At 45.3% G+C, this 20,984-nt stretch overlaps 1 protein-coding gene across 5 annotated transcripts in view; it reads right to left on the bottom strand.

Annotated features, from left to right (window-relative positions):
• The window catches only part of LOC125746729 (guanine nucleotide exchange factor VAV2-like), a 125,311-nt gene that overhangs the window by 12,462 nt on the left and 91,865 nt on the right, over positions 1-20,984 (bottom strand). For 4 of the 5 annotated variants that reach the window (XM_049021082.1, XM_049021085.1, XM_049021084.1 and 1 more), the window contains exons 4-9: positions 17,585-17,653; positions 12,130-12,235; positions 9,306-9,404; positions 8,414-8,482; positions 8,209-8,309; positions 55-154 (exon numbers count right to left, since the gene is read on the bottom strand). In XM_049021082.1, the coding sequence (XP_048877039.1) occupies positions 55-154; positions 8,209-8,309; positions 8,414-8,482; positions 9,306-9,404; positions 12,130-12,235; positions 17,585-17,653 (544 nt within the window). The remainder of the gene's footprint in view (positions 1-54; positions 155-8,208; positions 8,310-8,413; positions 8,483-9,305; positions 9,405-12,129; positions 12,236-17,584; positions 17,654-20,984) is intronic. The other variant, XM_049021083.1, reaches the window with a different exon arrangement.

Below are 20,984 nucleotides of genomic sequence, written 5' to 3'. Positions count from 1 at the left end.
AGAGGCTAATGAAGCCGCACAGGTAACTGTATGCATTTATTTGTTTTAATTTACCTCCACTTTCACCCTGACATCCTCCCGCGTGGCGATGAGCTCATCGAGGGTCTTCTGTGCGTTCTCCATGTGGCTGCAGTACTGGCCGTAGATTAGGAGCCTGGTTGGGGAGGTAACGGGAAGGGACAAATATTTATTGACAGTCATGTCCCAGGATATACATTGGTGACAGAGGAATGGACACATCCCGACTTGCAAAAGGGAGTCAGGGGACACGTGTCTTTTCGGAGGCGATGCTCACACAGCGAGACCCAGGCGAACACTCGGCAAATGGTTTCATTTAAAAAACTGAAACTAAAACCCCAAGGAGCGATGACAACAGACCCAACTCATCAAGTGCATAAATATTTTATTAAAGAGGAAGGAACGGCCTCTGTCGGCTCTAAATCCATGTGTGATTCTCCTTATTGAGAGTGAGGATGTTTATTGCGTCTCTCACTCCCGGGGAAAGTTCTGCATCTGCTAGCCGAACTACTTCATGAATAAATAAGGAGGGCAAATTTGTATATGAACTAATGTGTGAAAAATCGTCACAAGCGCCTGCCGAATTGCAGCTTTAATGTTTATTTTATTGTTATGCTTTCCCTCTGCCTTGGGGGGAGGGGGGGGCGGCAGGGGTGGGGGGAGCGGTGAGGTGAATTGAATTGAAACTTTATTTACCATATGCACAGGAACAGAAGAACAAATACATTAGAATTCTTGCACCACCCTGTTTATCAAGATGTAAAAACTGGCAACAGCAAAAGATTTTTGTTTTAGGCTGACATTGAGGTAGGAGTGAAGGATGCTTCTCTAAATGCTGAAAGTCCTTAGCCTGCTTCGGCCTGACTGCTGCTGGAAAGAAGCTGTTGTAAGAACATGTCCTGTGGGCAGGGGCGCTGTAAAGGGGGGTATACGATGACGATTCTCGGGGCCCAATAAATGTGTTGGGGGCCCTGTCAAGATTCTTTTCATGGGGCCCAAAATCCTTAGCAGCGCCCCTGCCTGTGGGTGAAGGTGAGGACACTTCCGGAATTCCATAGGATCATCAGAGGCAAAACCGCCGCATATATCTTGACATAGATAAGACAGAGACCGGGGAACCCAGAGCACGTCTCGAAAACTGCAGGGCAGATGCAGGTGGTCCGGGGAAGGGGGGTACGCCGGCACGGGCCGGCGGTGACAGGCATGAAGGTGTAGGTGCCTCCACCATTCCACCTGATCGCTATCCGTCACGCTAACAGGCTACCGGGGAGCGAATATGGCCGTACTGCTCGCACTACCCTCTGTCTCATTTTTAAAAGACTGCAGTACGCTCTTAAAAAGAGGGAGTTGATGAAGATTAACGAGAGGTCGTTTTAATTATGTGTAACTTCACTCAGCCTTGCGGGCCACTGGCAAAGGGCTTTGGGGTTACAGATAATGTCAGGGATCGGCAATATTAACAAACGCGTACGACGTAATTGAACATGAAGGTCTTTATATCAAGGAAAATGGCAAGATCGCAGCTGGACCAGCTTTTAGCGAGAGCCGTTAGCATGCACAGCGGGAAAAGGAGTACATCTGCACAAAGCACACAGTAGGACATTAATCTGAAAATGGGTGTAATTCAACATATCAGAAGTAAAATGTTACAGTTACGTTAACATGAATGAGCGATACAGCTTTAAGTCTCCAGCGTGATGTGCACATTCTGACCTGAAATGTACCGCAGGAAGACCTTTGCTTCAGATTGCACCTACTCAGAACCGAATTCACCTCACACGGATTCTTAACTGCCAGAACGCACATGCTTTATCAACAAAACAATCGCCTTCTAGAGCCACCTCTTACTCACATAAACGTGAAAAGTGAAACATTTTAACAGCTTCTGATTGGATGGTTGCCTGTTCGAATTCTGCGCTGAAACAGTGATTTTACTGTTGGGCCTTTCAGCAAGGTCTTTAACCCCAATTACTCTATTTACCTTGGCTGACTGAGCTCTCTGATGTTTACTTGTATGTTGCATTTAGACAAAAGCAACCGCTAAACAAATGAATGTATTAAAAAAATAATCTTCAACCCTGTTCCTGCCAGGATCGTATACAGGGGGCGGGGCCACAGGGTCACTGCACTCAGCTGAAAGTTGATTGACCCTAGTGCCCCAAAGCATATCATTGGCTAATCTCTGTACTAATTAGCCCCTTTTATGCCCCACCCCCTTACAAAATCCTAGAATTGCCTGTAATTCCCACACTGGAAAGGAGGTTTCATTAATGGTGGTACACAGTTGTAACCTATATGGAGATGAAAAGCAGCGTGTATTGGGAAAGCAGGATAAAACGCACCTGCTCCGAAGGCGTATTCCCCTTAGTTACACAAACAAGTTAAGAGTAGAAGTGTGGAGGTTGAGGGGTCGGAAATTGTAGGATGCACTATATCCCAGCATTGGTAGTGGGAGCCTGAGAGCAGACAAGGGCAGACACACACCACCAGGTTGTTGTTTGTAACGAGTGCGGAAGCATTAAACCGCTAATGTTTCCCCCCCGGTGAAAAATTGCTTCCTATATCTCCACCTCCCCCCCAGCCCTTTTCACCATGTTCTCTAAACAAAACAGATGATTAAATGTAAGCTGCGCCAAGTCTGTAATTACACAGCGAGCAGCTGACAGACAACCAGCTTTCTGTGGCTCCGGGCTGGGGATGGCATTTAAGGTGCATCTCTACGACGTTACTGCAATCTCTGGAATGCAGCAGCAGAGGAAGGTTCTCCTGACGTTTTTTTAAGGATCTTTGCACAGTGTTTTTCTCCTCAACATCTTTTGAAGGATCCTTGCAGAATGTAGTTCTCTGTGATGTCTTTTAAAGCAGTGGTTCTCAACCTTTTTTTAACTGCAACCAATTTTTTTCCATGCCAGAGTCGCGACTCTGTATCAAGTATAGGTTTAAATTAACGCTATGATCAAGTGTGCAGTGCACTCTGCAGTTTACGCCGATCAATGGTTATCGCACAAATCTGATTGGATGTGACAGCGAATTTTAAATTAAGCATCTGTGGAGTGGCTTCCTGGATTGGTTGAGGGTTCACTAGGTTTGCGCTAAGCAGTAGCAGACCCAAGCCCATTTATACAGGTTAATTCTAGGTTTGGGGCTGGGAAATCTGATCCTGGATCAGCATAGGAGCTTGCCGGTTTTAAAATGCTTATATTTACAACTTTGCCTCGTGACCCTTACAGAACTTGCTGCGACCTAAAATTGGGTCGCGGCCTGTGGGCTCAGAATCACTGTTTTAATCCTTACTCACAAAACAACAGTTCTAAATAAAAGCAACTTCAGACAAGTGGAGCATGAGTTGATGCAAGATTTATCAATGGTGGAAGTCACACTGAACAATGACGATTCTTAGCTCTGGCTCCAGCATATTGTAGCAAGAGGATAGAAATAAAATCCTGATCTGTAGTTGATTTCAAAAATCCATGGGTCCACTTCAGCACTAGCTCCACCGCTCAGAATGATGAACGACACAAACAGATGCGGGATAGTTCCGCCTCCATCAACCGGCATTCTGGCGACGGCGGGATCGCTGAGGCGAGCATTTAATCCGCGCTCTGACACAGCTGTGCTTCAGAAAGACGACCTCGAACAACGAAATCACGCTAAACACATAAACAGCAATCTGAAAAGCGTGACCGTCGAGGGCACGCTTTATAGGTTCCGCATCTATGATGAGTGATCCCTCCACGGCGCAAGCTGGTGTGTCGCGTCACTAGGCGACGGGGCGTAGCGCAATCCACTGCGGTGTCTCGTCGCCTGCGGGGGACGGGGAGGACGCCGCTATAAAGACATGCCACACTCTGACAAACAGATCTGCGCACATCGGGGGTGAGAGGGGTTCAATTTCTTTCCCCACGGTTTCTCGATTCGCATGTGCGACTCACTTCCCGGGGTGGTGGCTGGAAGAGGCGTGAAAAACAGGCACCAGATACGCTAAGTGTGACACCGCCCCCCCTCGCCGTCCGGGGTGCTGGCACCAAGATGTCAATACAATTTTTTTTATTCAGTTCTCTTTCATTGTGAATAACAGAAGCCATTCCTGAAGCTGCTCAAAAAAATCTCCGTAATCTTAAATGCCGGCAAGCACCCACCTGCCCCTAGCACATGCACTCAATGACGGGAAAATCCTCCGACAAAACCCGAGATGAAAAGCCCTGAAGTGGTAATCTGGGCTTGACACACCATCAAGTGCCTTTCACCCCAAACACCAAGCACCGTGGAAATAGAGATAAAACAGTTCACAGCACGGCCAGTGGTTTTATACTGACTCAAGGGGCTTCGGGTGGCCAGATGCAAATGGACAATCCCGCTTGGAGAGGTTACCTATCCATATGGGATCCCAAGATCTCACATCATTTTACGACAGTTTTGTTTTTTTTTTTTTGTTTTTTTTTTTTTAAACGCTCCGCCATGCGCGATCGAATGCTGACATTTCTTTCACTGCCCCGGCTCGCGTTTCTCCCCTGAAAGCTTTTTATTAATTTTTTTTCCTCTCCCCAAAACCTGTTATTGTAAAGGTCAGGGGGACCTTTTGGTGACGATAACAAATGTAATTAAACCTCAGGAGTGCACAGGAGGGCAGAGACTCTCCCCGGACGGCTGAAAATCTGATCCCTGCTAAAACCTTGCTTTTGTCTCCTTGTTCCTCCATCGGCGTGCAGACGGGAGCAAGACAATGGTTAAATTAAATTAAAGAGGATCCGATAATCACACAAGTCAGACGGCGACTGGAAGAGGACAGCGGAGCCGGCATGAAAATAGCCAACAGAATAATGATTAGAAAAGCTTAGCCCATATAATAAAAAGTAAAAAAAATAATGCAAGACAGCAAATCTTAAAAAGGAATAATGAAAGGGGAAGTCCAACCAAAAAATTATATTAAACTCATTGTGATCATCACCAGATGGTTTCCATGGTTTCGAAAGGGAAACTATATTAAATGCACCGCAACCAATGAACTGTGCCTTGGTTTCGCAAATAAATTGACTCTTTGACATCAAAGGACATTTCCATTCCTGTCACAAAGGGCCACACCCCCTCCACCTCTCACACTTAATATCCTTAATATTCCATGTTATGAAAGAGTGAAGAGAGGTTGAGAAATTTCCAAAATCCAGCTGCCACAACAGTGTCATTAGTACAAGTACAGATAATTATACATTCTACACGCCGTAATTATGGAAGAGCCACTTCCCAGTCTGCAACAATCTGTGAAGGATGTCCGGACGTTGTAGGTCCTACACAGATGGTCCGGGCTGGGACCGAGTTTCCAGACACTCTGAACTTGTCGGAGACCAGCTTCATGTTCCGAAGCACTTCATATAAACGATTGACTAGTTTCAAATGGATTCCGCAGATCATCCATCTGATCCCGCATAACCCTTTTGTTAAATGGATCCTTGTGTCTCACACCCCCAGAGGAAGACGGCTCTCCACCAAAAATCATCTCCGACTGGCTTAAATCAAAGCCATGTGAATGGAACGACATTTAGAGCCTTGATGATTCATACACTGTAGAATGTCACTCGTTAGCACAGTTCATTTAAAAGGGTTGGAAAGGGCTGAAATGCTGACAAGAATATCCCAACCCTCTTGCTTCTAAAGCCCATTGAATTTGAGGCTGTGCCTGATTTGACCCAGCTACAACCCAAATGGTGCATGGAAGATCGTGGGCAAACAAGCGAACGACCCAATGATTTCTCAACCCAGTTCTTAGGAACACCTAGACAGTCAATATTTTTGCTCCTTCCAAGCTCCCAAAACACCTGCACCAGCTACTGTATATAGTTCATTCTTGATTGGGGAGCAAAACTGTGGGGATCCCCAAGAACTGGGTTGAGAAATACTGCTGTAGAGGAAGGCGGCAGGATATGCGGGTTTAGAGGTCACTGTGGATCAAGGATGGCTGGTTCTCAGAACCAGAAACTCCTCAGCACTACGGGGTTGTGCCAAGGGTCCCTGGATGACACAGATAGGCAAGGGAGGCTTCCTGTCTGCACTCCCACACACAGTGCCAGGAGGTGGGTAGAGGTACCTTATTGGCAGAGTTGGGTAATTCAGGTCCAGAGAGTAAAAGTCCAGACCGGGATTTTGTTTCAACCAACCAGTTGAATACTCTGTGACTGTGACTCTTTATGCTCAACTGGTTGGTTGAAACAAAATCCCGGTCTGGACTTTTACTCTCCAGACCTGAATTACCCAACTCTGGTCATTGGTCCCCAGGGGTGGAGATTATTTATGTACTCAAGGAATTAGCTTTAGACGTGGCTGGGGATGAAACTGCCACAACGTGTGCGGCTGGTATTGGAGTGTGTTGCACAACTGGCCCACCCACCTTTAAAGAGAAGAGGAGGAGGGACAGTGGAATGAAGTGAGTGTGAGGGAAGAAGAGAACAAAACACATGGGCCTGATGTTCGGCTCCCCCCATTACAGAGGCAGTGTGAGCCACCCGTGAGAGAATTAAGCAGAGCAGATTTCCAGAAGGCTCCATGAAGACCTCATGGAGATCTGATGATCCTCAGGAGAAGCAGTAACACAAAGCAAGGCAGCCAGCACAAACTGAAGCTGGCCCCTCCACCCACACTCCCCCCACCCCAATAAAATGAAATATTATGAGAAAAGTTTTGAATTTCTAAATTTTCTATGTAATGCATATAAAACAAAATGTAACATAAAAAACTGCTTTATAAACGGCAGAAAAGTAACTCATAAATGATGGAAAAAATGCATACGCTTCAGGAAAAAAGGTAAATCGATTTTTAATTGGACTGTAATATTACTGGAATTCTGTGTTAATAGTATGTATTATAATTGAAAAAAAAGTATCAATGAAACCATGGATAGAACCGCAATAAAACAAGAGAGATATTCTTGGAAGAAGTGCTTAGTCTGTGAAAAAGCGTGCAATTAGACGCGACGGACAGGACAGCTGGGCTCATCTCTCCTTGATCACTAAGCTTTTAATCTTTCAGGGTGATCTTGCTTATTCTGACATAATTGGAAATGACAGGTGCTCTGTTTCCGCCTAGTCTACACAGCCAAGGTGCCTCACACTCATGAGTCAGACTGTTTGTTTTGCCATGGCCACCGTCCAGTGCAATGAAAAGGGAAACGTTGTAATTATAATGAGCTTTGCAGTGTAACTGTTGGCTTATCAGCCACATAATTATAATGCATTTATTTAGTATACGCTTTTATTCAAAGTGATGTATAACTAAAGGCCGGGTGAGACGATGTCGTGAGTAACTGGGGGTTAAAAATCTTGTACCAGGACCCAATGGTGAAATCACTGTGAAGACTCCAGGATTTGAACCTGTGACCTTCTGATTATAGTCACGGTGTCCGAACCCACTCAGCCAGACACACACACGAAGGTATAAAACTCCTCTTCGGATCAAAGCTGCCGTGTTCGCCGTCTCCCCACCAGGAAACTCCAGGGTGCGGAACATTCCGCGTGCTGCCGTGTAAGGTGTCAGTGCCGTGGCCCGTGGAGGTGATTCTGACCCGGGGTAGCGGTGAGCCTCTTGCACGCGCGCTACTGTTCACATAGCCACCCGAGGACTGTGTCTTTGCTTATCTGCGTGAGCACGGGACCGGGGATCTTGGCACGAGTGCCATGTGGTTGACAGACACTTAAATTGCGCCCTCCCTCCACTTCATTCACAGCTGCATGCTGCACAGAAGCTCTGGGGAGGAGCTGCTGTTTGAAGAGTCCCACGAGGGAGTCAGACAGCCCCGCTCAGGGCACGAGGATTTACCCTGCAGGTGTGCCCGAGCCGTCCCATGATTCCTACAGCTTCCTGCCTGAGCATATAGACAGACACAATGCTTTCTCTTCCTGAGCTGCCAGGCCCTGGCACAGCACACCCTCCTCGACAGACACCGTGCGGGGAGCCAGCGTGACTCTGCAATTTCACACCGGGCTGCCCTGATATTATCCGCAAAGCCTCAGACATTAATGTTAGATTTATATGGTGTGTGATGGGGCACAGCGCCACAGAACAGCATGCATGATGAGAATGCTACTGCGGTTCTTGCCTTCTGCTGTCCTCACTGCATTACTGATGGGGGGGAGGGGCACTATATAGACCCTGCTTCTCAGACTTCATCACCAATGGCGGACCGTTCGCTCAAACGCTCACCTCTCCTTGAAGTCCAAGAAGATCTGACCCAAGCCGTTTCCTCCTGCCAGGATGTTCGTCTCGATGGTCCTCAGTAAGGAGAAATGCACCTTGATCACATCCTAGTGGACAATAAACATCAGCATCCGCAACCACACAAGAAATACACAATGCCCAAAAAACACAGCATCGAAGTCAACGAACAAAGACTGATGATACTACTCACCTCCAAGTTAACAAAAATGGCTTCCATATCTTGTGGACTTAAGACTTGCTTCAGTGGAATCATATAATTCTGCAATAATAATGAGGGAACACTAAAATGACAAGTGAGGCTCCCCCAGAGAGGAAAGCATGCAGACGCAGTGTGGGGTTGAAGAGGTGGACACGCTCAAAAACGTCAAACTCCAGCCCGGCAAAACGCAAATACTTTTTTAATTAGTGCCAGGTTTGCACCTGAAGCACCAGGTGTGGTGACTTCCTGTCAAAATAATTACTCCGCTAAAGCAATTAAGGGCCAATTCTGTGCAAAAAAAACCCCAAAATGACATGTGGCCTGTGAGGACTCAAGTCTGACAAACCTGCTTTTGACGCCTTTATTCCAAGAGGTTATGGCATGTTGTTATGGCAACCGTAATCCTACTCTGACTTATAATTATAGATTGCCCTGCGAGTTTAAGGATTTCCTAAAGCAAAATCTCTTGCCATAATTTACAGTTACTATAAATTCAATGTTAAATATCAATAATAAATCCTCTGAATTCTCCGCATTTGAGTCCTTTTCACCACATTTCCAAGCCTCAAACCTCTTAAACTCCAAAACTATCTGCAATGGGTATTTAAATCTGCCAAAGTCTCTGTCATATTTAGGCCAACCCGGCCCAAACAAACCACTTTCTGGGCCCGGATGCTGAACGGATGTTGAATACCTCACAAGCATTATTTTTTTTAGAAATGGCGCTACTTTTCTCCGTGGATCAAAATAGTCCATGATCATCCTCCAGAATCATGCGACATAAATGTCTCCGGGACTTGCCCACCCTGAACCACGTGGAGCTGCATCCCACACCCTTACGGCCTCGCCCAGCTCTCGTCAAGGCAGGTCGTGGATTCATTACCTTCTCAATATCTTCCAGTGTCTTGTAATACTTCGCTTCCGTTTCGCGAATTTCCACCAAACAGCAGTTTCGTTTGTCCTCTTCTGACATGCCCATCTTCTGTTCCGTTGCGTAAAAAAAAAAAATGACAAAAACAAATGAAAAAATTAACCATCTTCGTTATTCGCTCAATTCCTAAATCTGACAGAATGTCAGGGGTCACTTCGGTCAATCGTTTATGGAAGGTCAACAAATGAGGTCATAAAGGCTTTCAGAAGAGCACTGGACAACAGGCAACGCTACAAGAACCTTAAGCACTGGCACATAAGTGGCAAACTGTAGTAAAGACAGTTTCATGTTTTAAGTTATACAATCATCTGTTCTGAAGGGCATCTATCTCTGAAAGGGAACAGCATTTAGGGCATGCTTATACTAAGAATTTAAGAAAATTTCAGAGATCAAATAATGTCACGTAACAATTCATTAAGAGGATGTATAACACAGGGAAAGAATGAGGCAAAAATAAATTAATTAAAACCATTGGCCAATGTTATGTAACTCATTGTTATCAATGCCAATAAAAACAAACATCACGGTATGTCCTAATATAAAACAAAAACAGCAGGCATTTCGTAATTATCAGCGACTCCTGAAAAATCGAGTGATTGTTTCAGAACATTGAGACTTCATTTGAATAAATTAAAATAAATGAGAACAAACTGCCATTACAGAGATCAAAGAGCACTGGAGAGTCTTTAAAATCAGTTTCTTAAGGCACTGGGCCCATCTGGAAAAGTTTGAAAGTAGTGTTTAAAAAAAAAAGCAAAAAAAAACAAGTTTGTTTATAATTGAATAAAGCTATTAAATGATAACCGCAATCTGTTGCTAATTTCAAAGCGTTACGCCAGACAAACTTCGGGGGAAAAAGTGACACACTGCTGCACGAGCGTGGGAGTTCCTGAAGTGTCTGATCATCCTGTCACCACCCCAGAACAGTTACCGTGTCCTAGCAACAAATCGAGAGTCGAGCCCTGTGTGCGCGTCTATGTGCAAGAACGTGATCAACCGTCTTTTGGAAAAAAAATGTTGAAAGAGCCCACAAGACAAAGGCAGTTTTTCCTACTTTTTTTAATAAAAATTAATAGCGCTAAACCTTTGTCTTTGTTATCAGTTTTCATCTCGTGCCTGTATTTTGGTGTTGGACTGTCAGCTAAGTAAAATGTCACCAAGGATATATTTGTGTGCAAATGAAGGGGAAGAAAGGATTGAAGAATGTGTCCAGCAAAAATCAGAAGGCTAATTAAGGACTCTCACACTCTCTCTCTCTCTCACACTCTCTCTCTCACTCACTCACTCACTCACTCACTCACTCACACACACACACACACACACACAAATTGCTCTACCTATCTAAATAGGGGCCGTCCTTTCATTTCTATGGGAAAAACCCTAATCCCAATCACGACACCCTTAACCCCTACACAGCCCTAACCTTAACCATAAGTAACCAACCAAAGTACAAGACTTTTGGCACTTTTACTTTTTTGATTGCATTCACAGATTTTTTTTAAATTGAGGTTATCAAATGGGGACCTGAGGAAGTGTCCCCAAAAGTAAGGAAGTTTCAGGTTTTACCGCACTTTTTGGTTTGTTTATTTTGGTTCCCAAATGCTAACCCACCCACCCACCCACACACACACACACACACACACACACACACACATACACACACACACACACACACACACACACACAAGAACTGTCCATTCATTTCTAAGGGCATAACCTTAATCCCAACAATGGCACCCTTAACCCCTACCCAACACGAACCATAAACATAAGTAACCAAACAAAATGCAAGGTTTTTGTTAATTTTTGTTTTTGATATAATTGTCTTAAATTAAGGTTTTTAATCACATTTTGGTCCCCACAATGAAATGTATATCTGACACGCATGCGCGCTCACACCCGCATGGACGCGCACACATGCACAATAGTGTAATCATATCTTTTTGGGGACCGCTCATTCATTTCTAAGGGAAAAATACTAACGCTAACTATGACCTTAACTATGCTAACTATGACCTTAACCCCTACCCAGCCCTACAAGAACTTCTGCATTTTTAGTGTTTTCACTGCAGTCACAGATTTTGATAAAATAGAGTTTTCTCATAAGGTAAAAAAAATACGTATTCATCACGTTGTGTGGACATTTCTCCACACAGTTTGTCGTTTTTGCTCTGAGCAACTTTGTCGGCTTCGGTAATCTCCGAGGGAACCATTTCCCACGGGCATAGTTGACACCGAAAAGTTACGCTTGACGGCATCACGGATCACAACCGCTCCTCCAGGTAAACGCTACACTTCCTTCCGCTCTTGTTACTTCACCGCTGCCACAAAAAGTGTTTTTTCTTAAGGGAGGGGGACTGAGCTGCAGTTCTGCCGAATCACGGGACAGGACACTGGCCACGCCCACTGCGCTTGCGACGATCACACCACGATATGGCGGCTTACCTGCATGTACCTTATCTGCGGCATAAAGGAACAGAGAGAGAGGTAAGACGGGTGAAAGGAGTGAAAACCCCCCCCCAGAAACAGCGTGCGGCTTTAATAGCACCCTTAGGATGCACATTTCAGCCTCGGCCGTTTAGGGTCTAATATGTGTATCTTTTCATCAAGGTGCCTTTGGGGATGCGAATACAGAACAGGGCTGCATTTCCAAGGAAAGGTCATGCTAAATATCAGAGGTGTACTATATCTTTGGGGGGGCGAAGGGGGGTGGTAGACTGCAGTTAGAGACGTCGTCACCAAACCCCCAAGCTGCAACGCAGGCAAGCTTCCTCACCATGGGCTGTCGCACTTCCACCTTGATGATGTCCTCGTAGATATCGTCCCCATCGTCGTCACATGGAACGCAGTCATAGATGTCATCCTCCCCGACGTCGTGCTCGCTGGAAATTTATTGAAGACGATCAAAGGGAATTAAACGGCCAAAATATGTGTGAAACATAAAAAGAAAAAAATACAATCATTGCGTGGGACAGTGGCTAAGCGATCAGCACTGCTGCCTCACATCCAGGGCCAATGGAGGGACAAGGACATCTTGGCGGGGGGCAGTTAACATTCTGTCCGGAGGCCCAGATTCTGGGTACATCTGTAGGGTTGGGGGTTCGACTCCACCAAGTGTGACCACTGCATGTTCCCTTGTACCAATGTGTTTTCCTCTGCAGTCTAAAGACATTCCGATTGGCTAACTGACATCTTTAAAATAATTTGTAACATGTGGGAGTGTGCATATGTACCCTGCGATGTGCAGGTTGTACCCCCGTGTCATGCCCTATATTGCCCCCTATTCAGAACCCCCCCCCCCCCAAACAACCCTGACCAGCATAAGCAGTTGGATGGATGGGTAGACTAAGGCTGGTTCTTTGCATGCCGCAACACTGCAAACCCAATGCTTCACGCTAATGCAAAATGAACCAGTTTCCTGGGTCATTCCGATTGCGAAACGCAACTGGCGATACCAGGCAACAATGAGCACATAATGTGTGACAAAATGCATTGAGCGCTAAGGAAGAAAAGGAATGAAGGGAAAGGAAACGGCGAACCACCAAAACCAGGCAGGAGGAGGCACACAAGAAATAAATCTTTTTTTCTTCATTAAAATTCACCGTTGTTTTTTCCCTTTTTCTTTTCTTTTGTTAAGCCTTTGATGCATATTACCTTTTATACCTAAGGGACAAATTACCCTGAGCAAAGCTTTTTGATAAAGTGGTCTTTTCTTCTCCCCAAAATCATTCTGTTTTTCCCTTCCATCTCAGACTGAAGTGAAACACTGCGGTTCGGGATGCTGGAGAGAGGAGCAGGTTATTAGTTGGCTTGTTTGCAGCACATCCATTGGAAGAGCCTGGCAACAGAACATTCTAATTTGTCCAATGTTCAATACCTAATTCATTCACATTAACAATTTGCTTTAGCTGAACACTGTGGATCTGACACCAGACCTGTTCAACGGATCAGTGTTTCTCGACCCAGTCCTTGCGGACCCCCAGATGGTCCAAATTTTGCTCCCTCCCAGCTTACATTGCATTGTTGCATTCTTGATTGTTTTGTTCATGAATTGGAGCAAAAATGCCTACTCTCCAAGGCTCCCTGAAGATTGGGTCGAGAATCACCGCCCAAGAGTGATGCTTTCATAAAGAGTGCCGTTTCACTGTCCCAAGAAACCTTCCTTCCTCTCCATTTCCACAGAAAAACACATTTCATTTAAACGGCAGGGGAAGAGTAGGGGGAGCAGCCGGCTGTCATTTAGCCGGACACCCGGGCTCGACAGACATTCAGACCAGAGAAAACTGCATTTCGTTATGACAGCTTGCGTTACACAGTCCCCGGAACGTTCCCTCCTGGGACCCAGCGAAACATAACTAGTTTCGCTCACCCAGAACATCCAAGTGACTGTGTGTGGCTTTATTTTCAGACACAAAACTGTCATCTGTCTTAATGGACTAGGGAGGACAGTGACAGACTGAGAAATGAACTAGAAAACTTAAGAAGTCACTCCAAGAGTGACCAGACGCCGTTACAACACGTAAGGACCGTTAGAAGTTTTAATTGAGCTTTTCATGGTCCGCTCCACAAAATAAATACCATCTACAAGGCACCCTGGTGATATTCAGTCTATAATGTATGCAGCCTTGGCCAGTTGGCTTGAAATGATCATTGGCAGCCCTGAAATGAATTTTATTTATTTGCTTGTTTGTTTATTTGCTTTTAATTTGTACTGTTTTCTGGTGAAAGTCTGGCCCACAGATGCTCATGATGGAGCCAGAGGAAGCGAGTGGTCCTGGGAGATCCAAACAGAGGGCTTACAAATGCAGTGTCTGCCGGACCGTACATCACGGGGGAGGGTCACCTGCCGTCCCGAGCCAGAGGCAAACACCTGGGGGCTGGCTGCCGGAGTGAGCGAGTTCCCCCCACACGAGGGAGCCCACAGCCCTCAAAAACAGTCAGGGTTCACTCTGAGAAAATGTGCACAAACTTCTCAAATGGCATTTTTGTGTGTTACTGTCGGCTGCGTGGCCAACTCCCTAAATCAGCTGCCTGGGTGGGGGGGGGGAGAAATCAGGCTGCAGGCTTGCAGCTTACAGCTTGCGGATCTGCAGCTTGCGGAACCATGGCGATGGCAACATAAACGCAGAGGCGTCAGTCAATTAAACGGTCCTGGGGGGTTCATGTACCTCAGGGGGCGAGAAACGTGCAGAGACTGAGGACCTCAGGGTTATCAGCCCTTTGAAAATGAAAGGGCATAAAGGGGCAAAAAGGGGCAAGGTCATGCCTCATAGGGCAATAACAACATCACAGAGAAGAGGCACTGCATGGGAGTACAGCTTAGAGCCAATCACATCTCAACGTGGGGTCATATTACCAGTTTTTGGTGCAGCTAAAATCATGTAGCTGAAAAAGACTTTGCTTTGGTGCTCTGCACTACAGGCATGGATACACCAAAGCATTTGGCGGGAATTGGGTCCCTGCAGGACAGGGGGGGGGGAGCTGCAGGTGCTCAAGACAGTTATTCATAGCGCCATAGACTAAACCAAGTGCCAACATTCTATAACCACAAAAAAAGCTCTCACTGCTGCATTTAACACAACAAAAACAGACCTGTTAGCCAGCGCTAATAAGAAGGCGCAATAACAGAAACGGGAATGACTAACACATCTGTAGTGTCACCCTCACACCGTCTGCATGTGTCGAGTCCAGATCCTCCTCTTCCAGCCTCTAGACTCCTGAAGACACATGACCGGCTTTGAGTCGCATTCTCGGAATTACCGTCTGCGAGGGGAAAGCAGGCTGAGTAGCCGAGCTGCCGGTGCTGCCCATAGCTGGAACCAGCCGCTGCATCTCACGTTAGCGCAGCTGATGTTCCTTTTCTATCACGTTGTTATCGTATTATTACACGCCGCACGTGTAAGTGCCTTCACAACAGAAGTATGGACACGGAAGCCAAACAACGCCATCGTTCTCTATTGCTGGAAAGCCTCGGAGCTGAGTTATTAGACGACCACGAAGCCTCTTGTTGCTCGTGCACCCGGAGCGGGATGCGATCCAGTCGCAGGAGCTGCCAGCCAAGCCAGCACGAAGCGGCTCGCCATCCGCCACCAAGCGCTGGATGGAGGAAACCAGGGAGAGAAAGTGCTTAGAGAACTTAGAAAAGCTCTACTTTCCGCTCTGTGGCACCCGGCTGGGAGGCTTTAAATCGGCCCCTGGCGGCCGTGCTCAGGCGCTCCATTCAAGCTCCGCCAACTGCTGGATGGAGGGAGTAAATGGCAGCGATGGAACATTTCCCATAATGCATCTGTGGGGAGCACCTTCATGAGGAAAGCGTTTCCAGATGCACTTTTTATGTGTCCGCATTCCAGGTGGTGTTAAATACCTGCAAAACATTTTCACATTTGCGGAACCGTGGCCTCATATATTTACTGTATTTGTCCATACAGAGCGGATCCACATTTAGTTACATTTAAACGGAAGGTAGATCCGTTTAAATGAGAACAGAGAGCCACAAGCAGGATGTAGCTTCGGTGTACTAAACATTTGGGCAGTGTTTTAAGTTTGCCCAGAAACCGCTCAACACTAACACTGCATAGAGACACAAAGCTAAGGCCTTGATACACATGGTACAAAGCTGTCATCTATCTAAAGTGCATTTGAAAGGATTTTTATTATAAGTTTAGCCCTTGACATGATAATCAACAACACATCTTTCTGTGTGTCTAAATGTAGAATGCCTGTGTGACACAAAACAGAACAAATTTCCATATTATATAGTTCAGCAAATAAAAAGTTAGATTTATGAACAGCTGGAGGTCATACAGCAGTCCCTATAGATTTTGTGTCAGGCTGCGGACAGTGAAACACAATTAAAACAGAAGCATAATCAATATTTCTGAACAAATTTTTCAATAGGTCGCATCCGCTAACATTCTAGAGTTTCCCATTATGAAATTCAGAGGGACACCAAAGTGATATAGCAGGATGTTTTGGTTAAGAGTTCAGCCAGACCCTGTAACAGCCCTCATCGGGGTCTTCTCTATCATCAGCCAAATGTGTGGCGGTGGTCTTTTGCCTGCTGTTAGCAATACGGCTCATATTAGTGCAATGGAAGTCAAATAAGTCCCTACACACCATAAATGAGGAGAGGATATCACGTCATACTTGGAAAATTGGAATTGGAAAAATGTAAGTACTCTGTAAGTACTTAGTAAGTACTTACAGTACTTAGTAAAAAATTATTTAAAGTCTGGAGGTCATTTCGCTCTACTATGATCTTGAATATATACATTATACATACATATATAATACATATATATACACACACACACTCTTAATAAAAGCTCATTTATAGTACCAGATAATATCAGATTCCTTAGCGCATCTTCCTGTACATTATGGACAAAACTGGGGCTAAAATGGCAAGGAAACTGCTTCACCCAAAAATAACCAAGCAGACAAAATAAAAAAAAACATACTAACCAAACAAAGAACAAGCATTCTGTGGCTTTAGCACCGTCAGGGAACACAAATACGTAAAGAGACAAACTGATCAAAAATTATCATGCTTTTTCCCCCACAGAGAATATGGTCGGAAACATTGTAACTCTACTTTTCAGCCTAATGTCATTAATATGTGATACGAATCTGTGGTCATTATGTGGTCATGCATAGTTAAGCATGTACCATTCGTACTTGTCAATTTGATCATCTTAGATGAAGAATTCAATCAATGGATGCAAGAAATCTAAAAAGTGTGAAACTAAAAAAACCAAAAAAAAAAACAAAATATCTTTTTCTTGTGTATAACTGCAGACCTTTTTTATTGGACGTTAAGGGGGTGCGAGCTGGTACAGAGAGCATTCATCATCTGTCAGAGCACTGTAGCGGCAGATTAACTTACAGAAGTTTGCAGATCTGGCTGATTCTTAGTTCTGCTCTCACATCAGCATCCCAAACACCAGTGATTCTGCTCGTTTCCGGGCCACAGACGCCACACAAACATAATTTATTCATGAGGCAGCGGCACACATGCTTCCCCATCCATCTGGACGGCTCTTTCACTCTCGGTGATAAATGACACCTATCTGCATGGAACGCCTAATTATTTTGCATGAATCAGATGCGACGGAGCATGGCGTGGCCCCCCTCTCCGCCGACCGCCCGTCTCCGTAGAAACGGAGCGTGCGTTTGCGTGTCTGTGCATGAGCTGGCCTGCGGGGGCCCTGGGTGACGGATTGAGCACTCACTCCGCCAGCTCCTCCAGGCTCCGATACACATCGTCCTCGTTCAGCGTGGTGTCCTCTGACGGAAAGGGCCTTCGGTGAAACACAGAACACAGAAATCAGGATCCTAGAACCCACAACCATCTGTAAAGCTCAAGACTCAATCTGCTAGCTAACAACGGTAGAAGAGTCTGGCTTCACTGTAAGCAATGTGACAAATAATGCTGCAGAACTAATAATTATTCATTTGCCCATCTTCTTACCAAAGGGCACCCGCACATAGCAGAGGTGGGATTCGAACCCACAAACTGAAGATGTGAGGAGAGTGCTAACCAATCAGTAATATGAAAACATAGAGCTGAGCGTAGAATGGCTCAGCAAAGTCACACACAAACACAATCTGTATTTATCTGTTGCTATCTTTTTTTAAGGTAGCTAATGATCTCCGGTCCCAGCATTCATAAAATGGCTATTTGATTTTACGTTTTTTAGACAGCCGACTAAACTGTCAAAAGAGTAAAAGGTGGGAATAAGCCCATAAAAATTCTGCAGAGGCTATTATCTGCAGGATTCAAGCCCAGAATCCGTCATCTTAACAAGTCTGTTCTCAGTTCATTCCGCTTCATTTGTCATTGAGTTCTTTCAGAGAAGAAGGTAACCAGCGACTTGAAATTGAAGTTCAATTGATTTGATTAAGCAATAACCAGAGAAACGATCCATAACTGCTCAGGGTCATGTTTCCTGTCTTATTGAGAATATAAACAAATTGTTTACCATCCATCAACAATGGGCCGCCAACAGGCTGCAGGGAGCATCCATAATGCTGTTATATATTACACTGTGTGGACTCTCACCATGACGAATGGGAACATACACACACACACACACACACATACACACACAAGCTCCAAGTGCAATGGCAATGAAAGCTTTTACCAGAATTTTACCACATATTTTTACATAAACATATCAAAAGTGTGATGAGTCAGCGGATAATTACAGGAGTACATCTACTAACAATTTCAGCGATAACCACAGTAATTAAATCAATATTCTTCTACAGAGATGCTCATGAGAGAAATTCCTCACAACATCATGAACCCCCCCCCCCAACCTCCATCACCTAATACAACAGGTAGGGATATAGTCTACCATATTCATCTAGAATCGGTATACAACAGAAAGCAATACGTTCACAGCATAATTGGGGAAATAAGTTAATTTACACTGAAATGCATCACATGTATTAATCACAGATAACATGATGAAAATCAGTCTCATGAAACCGTGTTAGAAGAAGCATGTATGTTGCATGCTTGAGTAGCTGTGTGGCAGTACTGAAGTTGCCCCCATGATGATACCATCAAACAGCAGTGATAAACTTGCAAGGACTAACAGAGCAAGTATATAGTAAAGACATAACCAATTAATGCACATCGCTTGATGATCACAGAAGGGCTGAACCCCGGTAGCCAATGAGACAACAGCAGAAGGAGGGACCATCAACGTGATGAAGAAAGTAAAACCTGGAGTGTGCTGTGTGTCACAGAGCAAACAGCAACAGACGCTGCGGCAATGGAGCGATCACACCTGATGCGAGAGGAAAGTCTCCAGGCAGTGATCTCCGTTCAGGGGCGCGAGTGACAAGGCGAAGCGGGGTGAAGAATGTCACCCAACGCTGTGATCACATCGACTTCTGATTAACCCCGTAAACACCTTACCACTCTACTTGGTGAAGGAGGAGAATATTTACACTGAGGCTGCTGTCTTGGGAAAAATAATAGAGATGCGCTACATGAATTCAGAGAGGCGTAGATGAACTGGAAAAATGGGAGCTGGCATTTCTGGAAGGAATATGAGCTTCTAGTACCACCGTTATATATAAGTAACTTACAGACAGGACCACTGCCCTCCCACATGTGGCCGGACATCTACCAAATGCTCCTCAGCAGACTGCCCTGTACGGGACCCTCTGCTTGACCTTATGTCCTTTGACAAAGGGCCGCCGCCCTGGTGCGTTTCGGGGGTGGGGGGGGCGGCAGACATGCTCTTCAACAGCAATTAAAGTGTGGAGGAGAAGCTGAGGCTTTGGCATGTGGGCGAAATCATTATTTATTAAATTTTTTTTACACCAACATCTTCAACCAGAAAGAAAAAAAATAACACAGCCATCCAAACATGCTGAGATTATTGGAAGCTGAGTTTCCAGACAATATATGTTTGCTCAATAAATCCTGAGTAAGACTTCTGGGGTAAAACACCAGATTGGACTTAATGGAGGACATTTAAACAGAATTGGGGGGGGGGGGTAGTTCAGGGAGGATGTGAATGTACTGCGCGTTTGTAGGACAACAAAGGAAGGTTGAAAGCGCAGAGTAAGGAAGAGAACAACCCTCCAGTTCACTGTGCCTGCAGAGCTGACAGTGGGCTGTAGAACCAGTGCATCACAAACATGCCGCGACGAGTCTTCAATCCCACAAAACCTGCTGTCTCAACGCCACCCAGCCATGTGTATGTTAAAGCCCCGTCAAGGGGAGATGTTTGCCTGATGCTTCGTTCATGATTCATTCTCCTTAACTAGATCTCCCTAATTGGCCTGACACGTGCCTTTGTGTTGGCCATAAATTAGCATACCAAGCCCACAGATGCCAAAACAATAATGATATAACCCCACCCCGCGCCCTGATATTCTCCGCCTGATGTTCTCTGGGTAATTATAAAGAAGTCTCACCTAATGAGGTAATGGGAATGTCCTTTGATGTATGAGCATCACCATGATCGTGGGGTGCGGACATATATGTAGGTGGGCAGATAGGGTGGCAGGTGGGTGGCAGATAGGGTGGCCCTTCGCAGATCCTATGCCAGCCGATTTCGGACCCGGTTGCCAAGGTGACCCAAAGTGCAAGAACACAGCCTCAGATGTGCAGGCAGATAAGTCCATGCGCCGTATAGCATATGCTCGGAGAATCTGCCAAGCAGATGTAATTAATATTTAAGCGGCTTTCAAGAACAAGTCTCACAAGTAGAGGAAACAGGTGACAGAAAACATGATAGACCTACAAATTAGTCACGGAAGACGTCAGGCTCCAGAACCGAGAATTACAACGTGCATCACCTTCAAGTTTAGCCCAGTCATTCCTGCTGGGTCTTAGAACCTGTAAAGTAATTATCACCTTTCAACAGGGACCTAAAGATTCGATCTGTGGACCATTGCTGTACACTTGTACTTTTGATGGTAACTGCTTATGGAAGGCATGTAAAATAGGTGGGAGGGTGGGGTGGATATGACCAATAAGGGATGCAGAAAACCCAACGTCCCAAAAGCATCACACTGTTGTACTTTGTAATGCAAATGTACTTAACTGGCTTCAACTATTTACCCAGCTGAGTGGATAACATGAGAAATAAGAAAAACACTGAAAAA

The sequence above is a fragment of the Brienomyrus brachyistius genome, chromosome 7 (assembly GCF_023856365.1).
Source record: "Brienomyrus brachyistius isolate T26 chromosome 7, BBRACH_0.4, whole genome shotgun sequence".
NCBI lineage: Eukaryota > Metazoa > Chordata > Actinopteri > Osteoglossiformes > Mormyridae > Brienomyrus > Brienomyrus brachyistius.
This window is presented reverse-complemented; position numbering and strand designations above follow the sequence as displayed.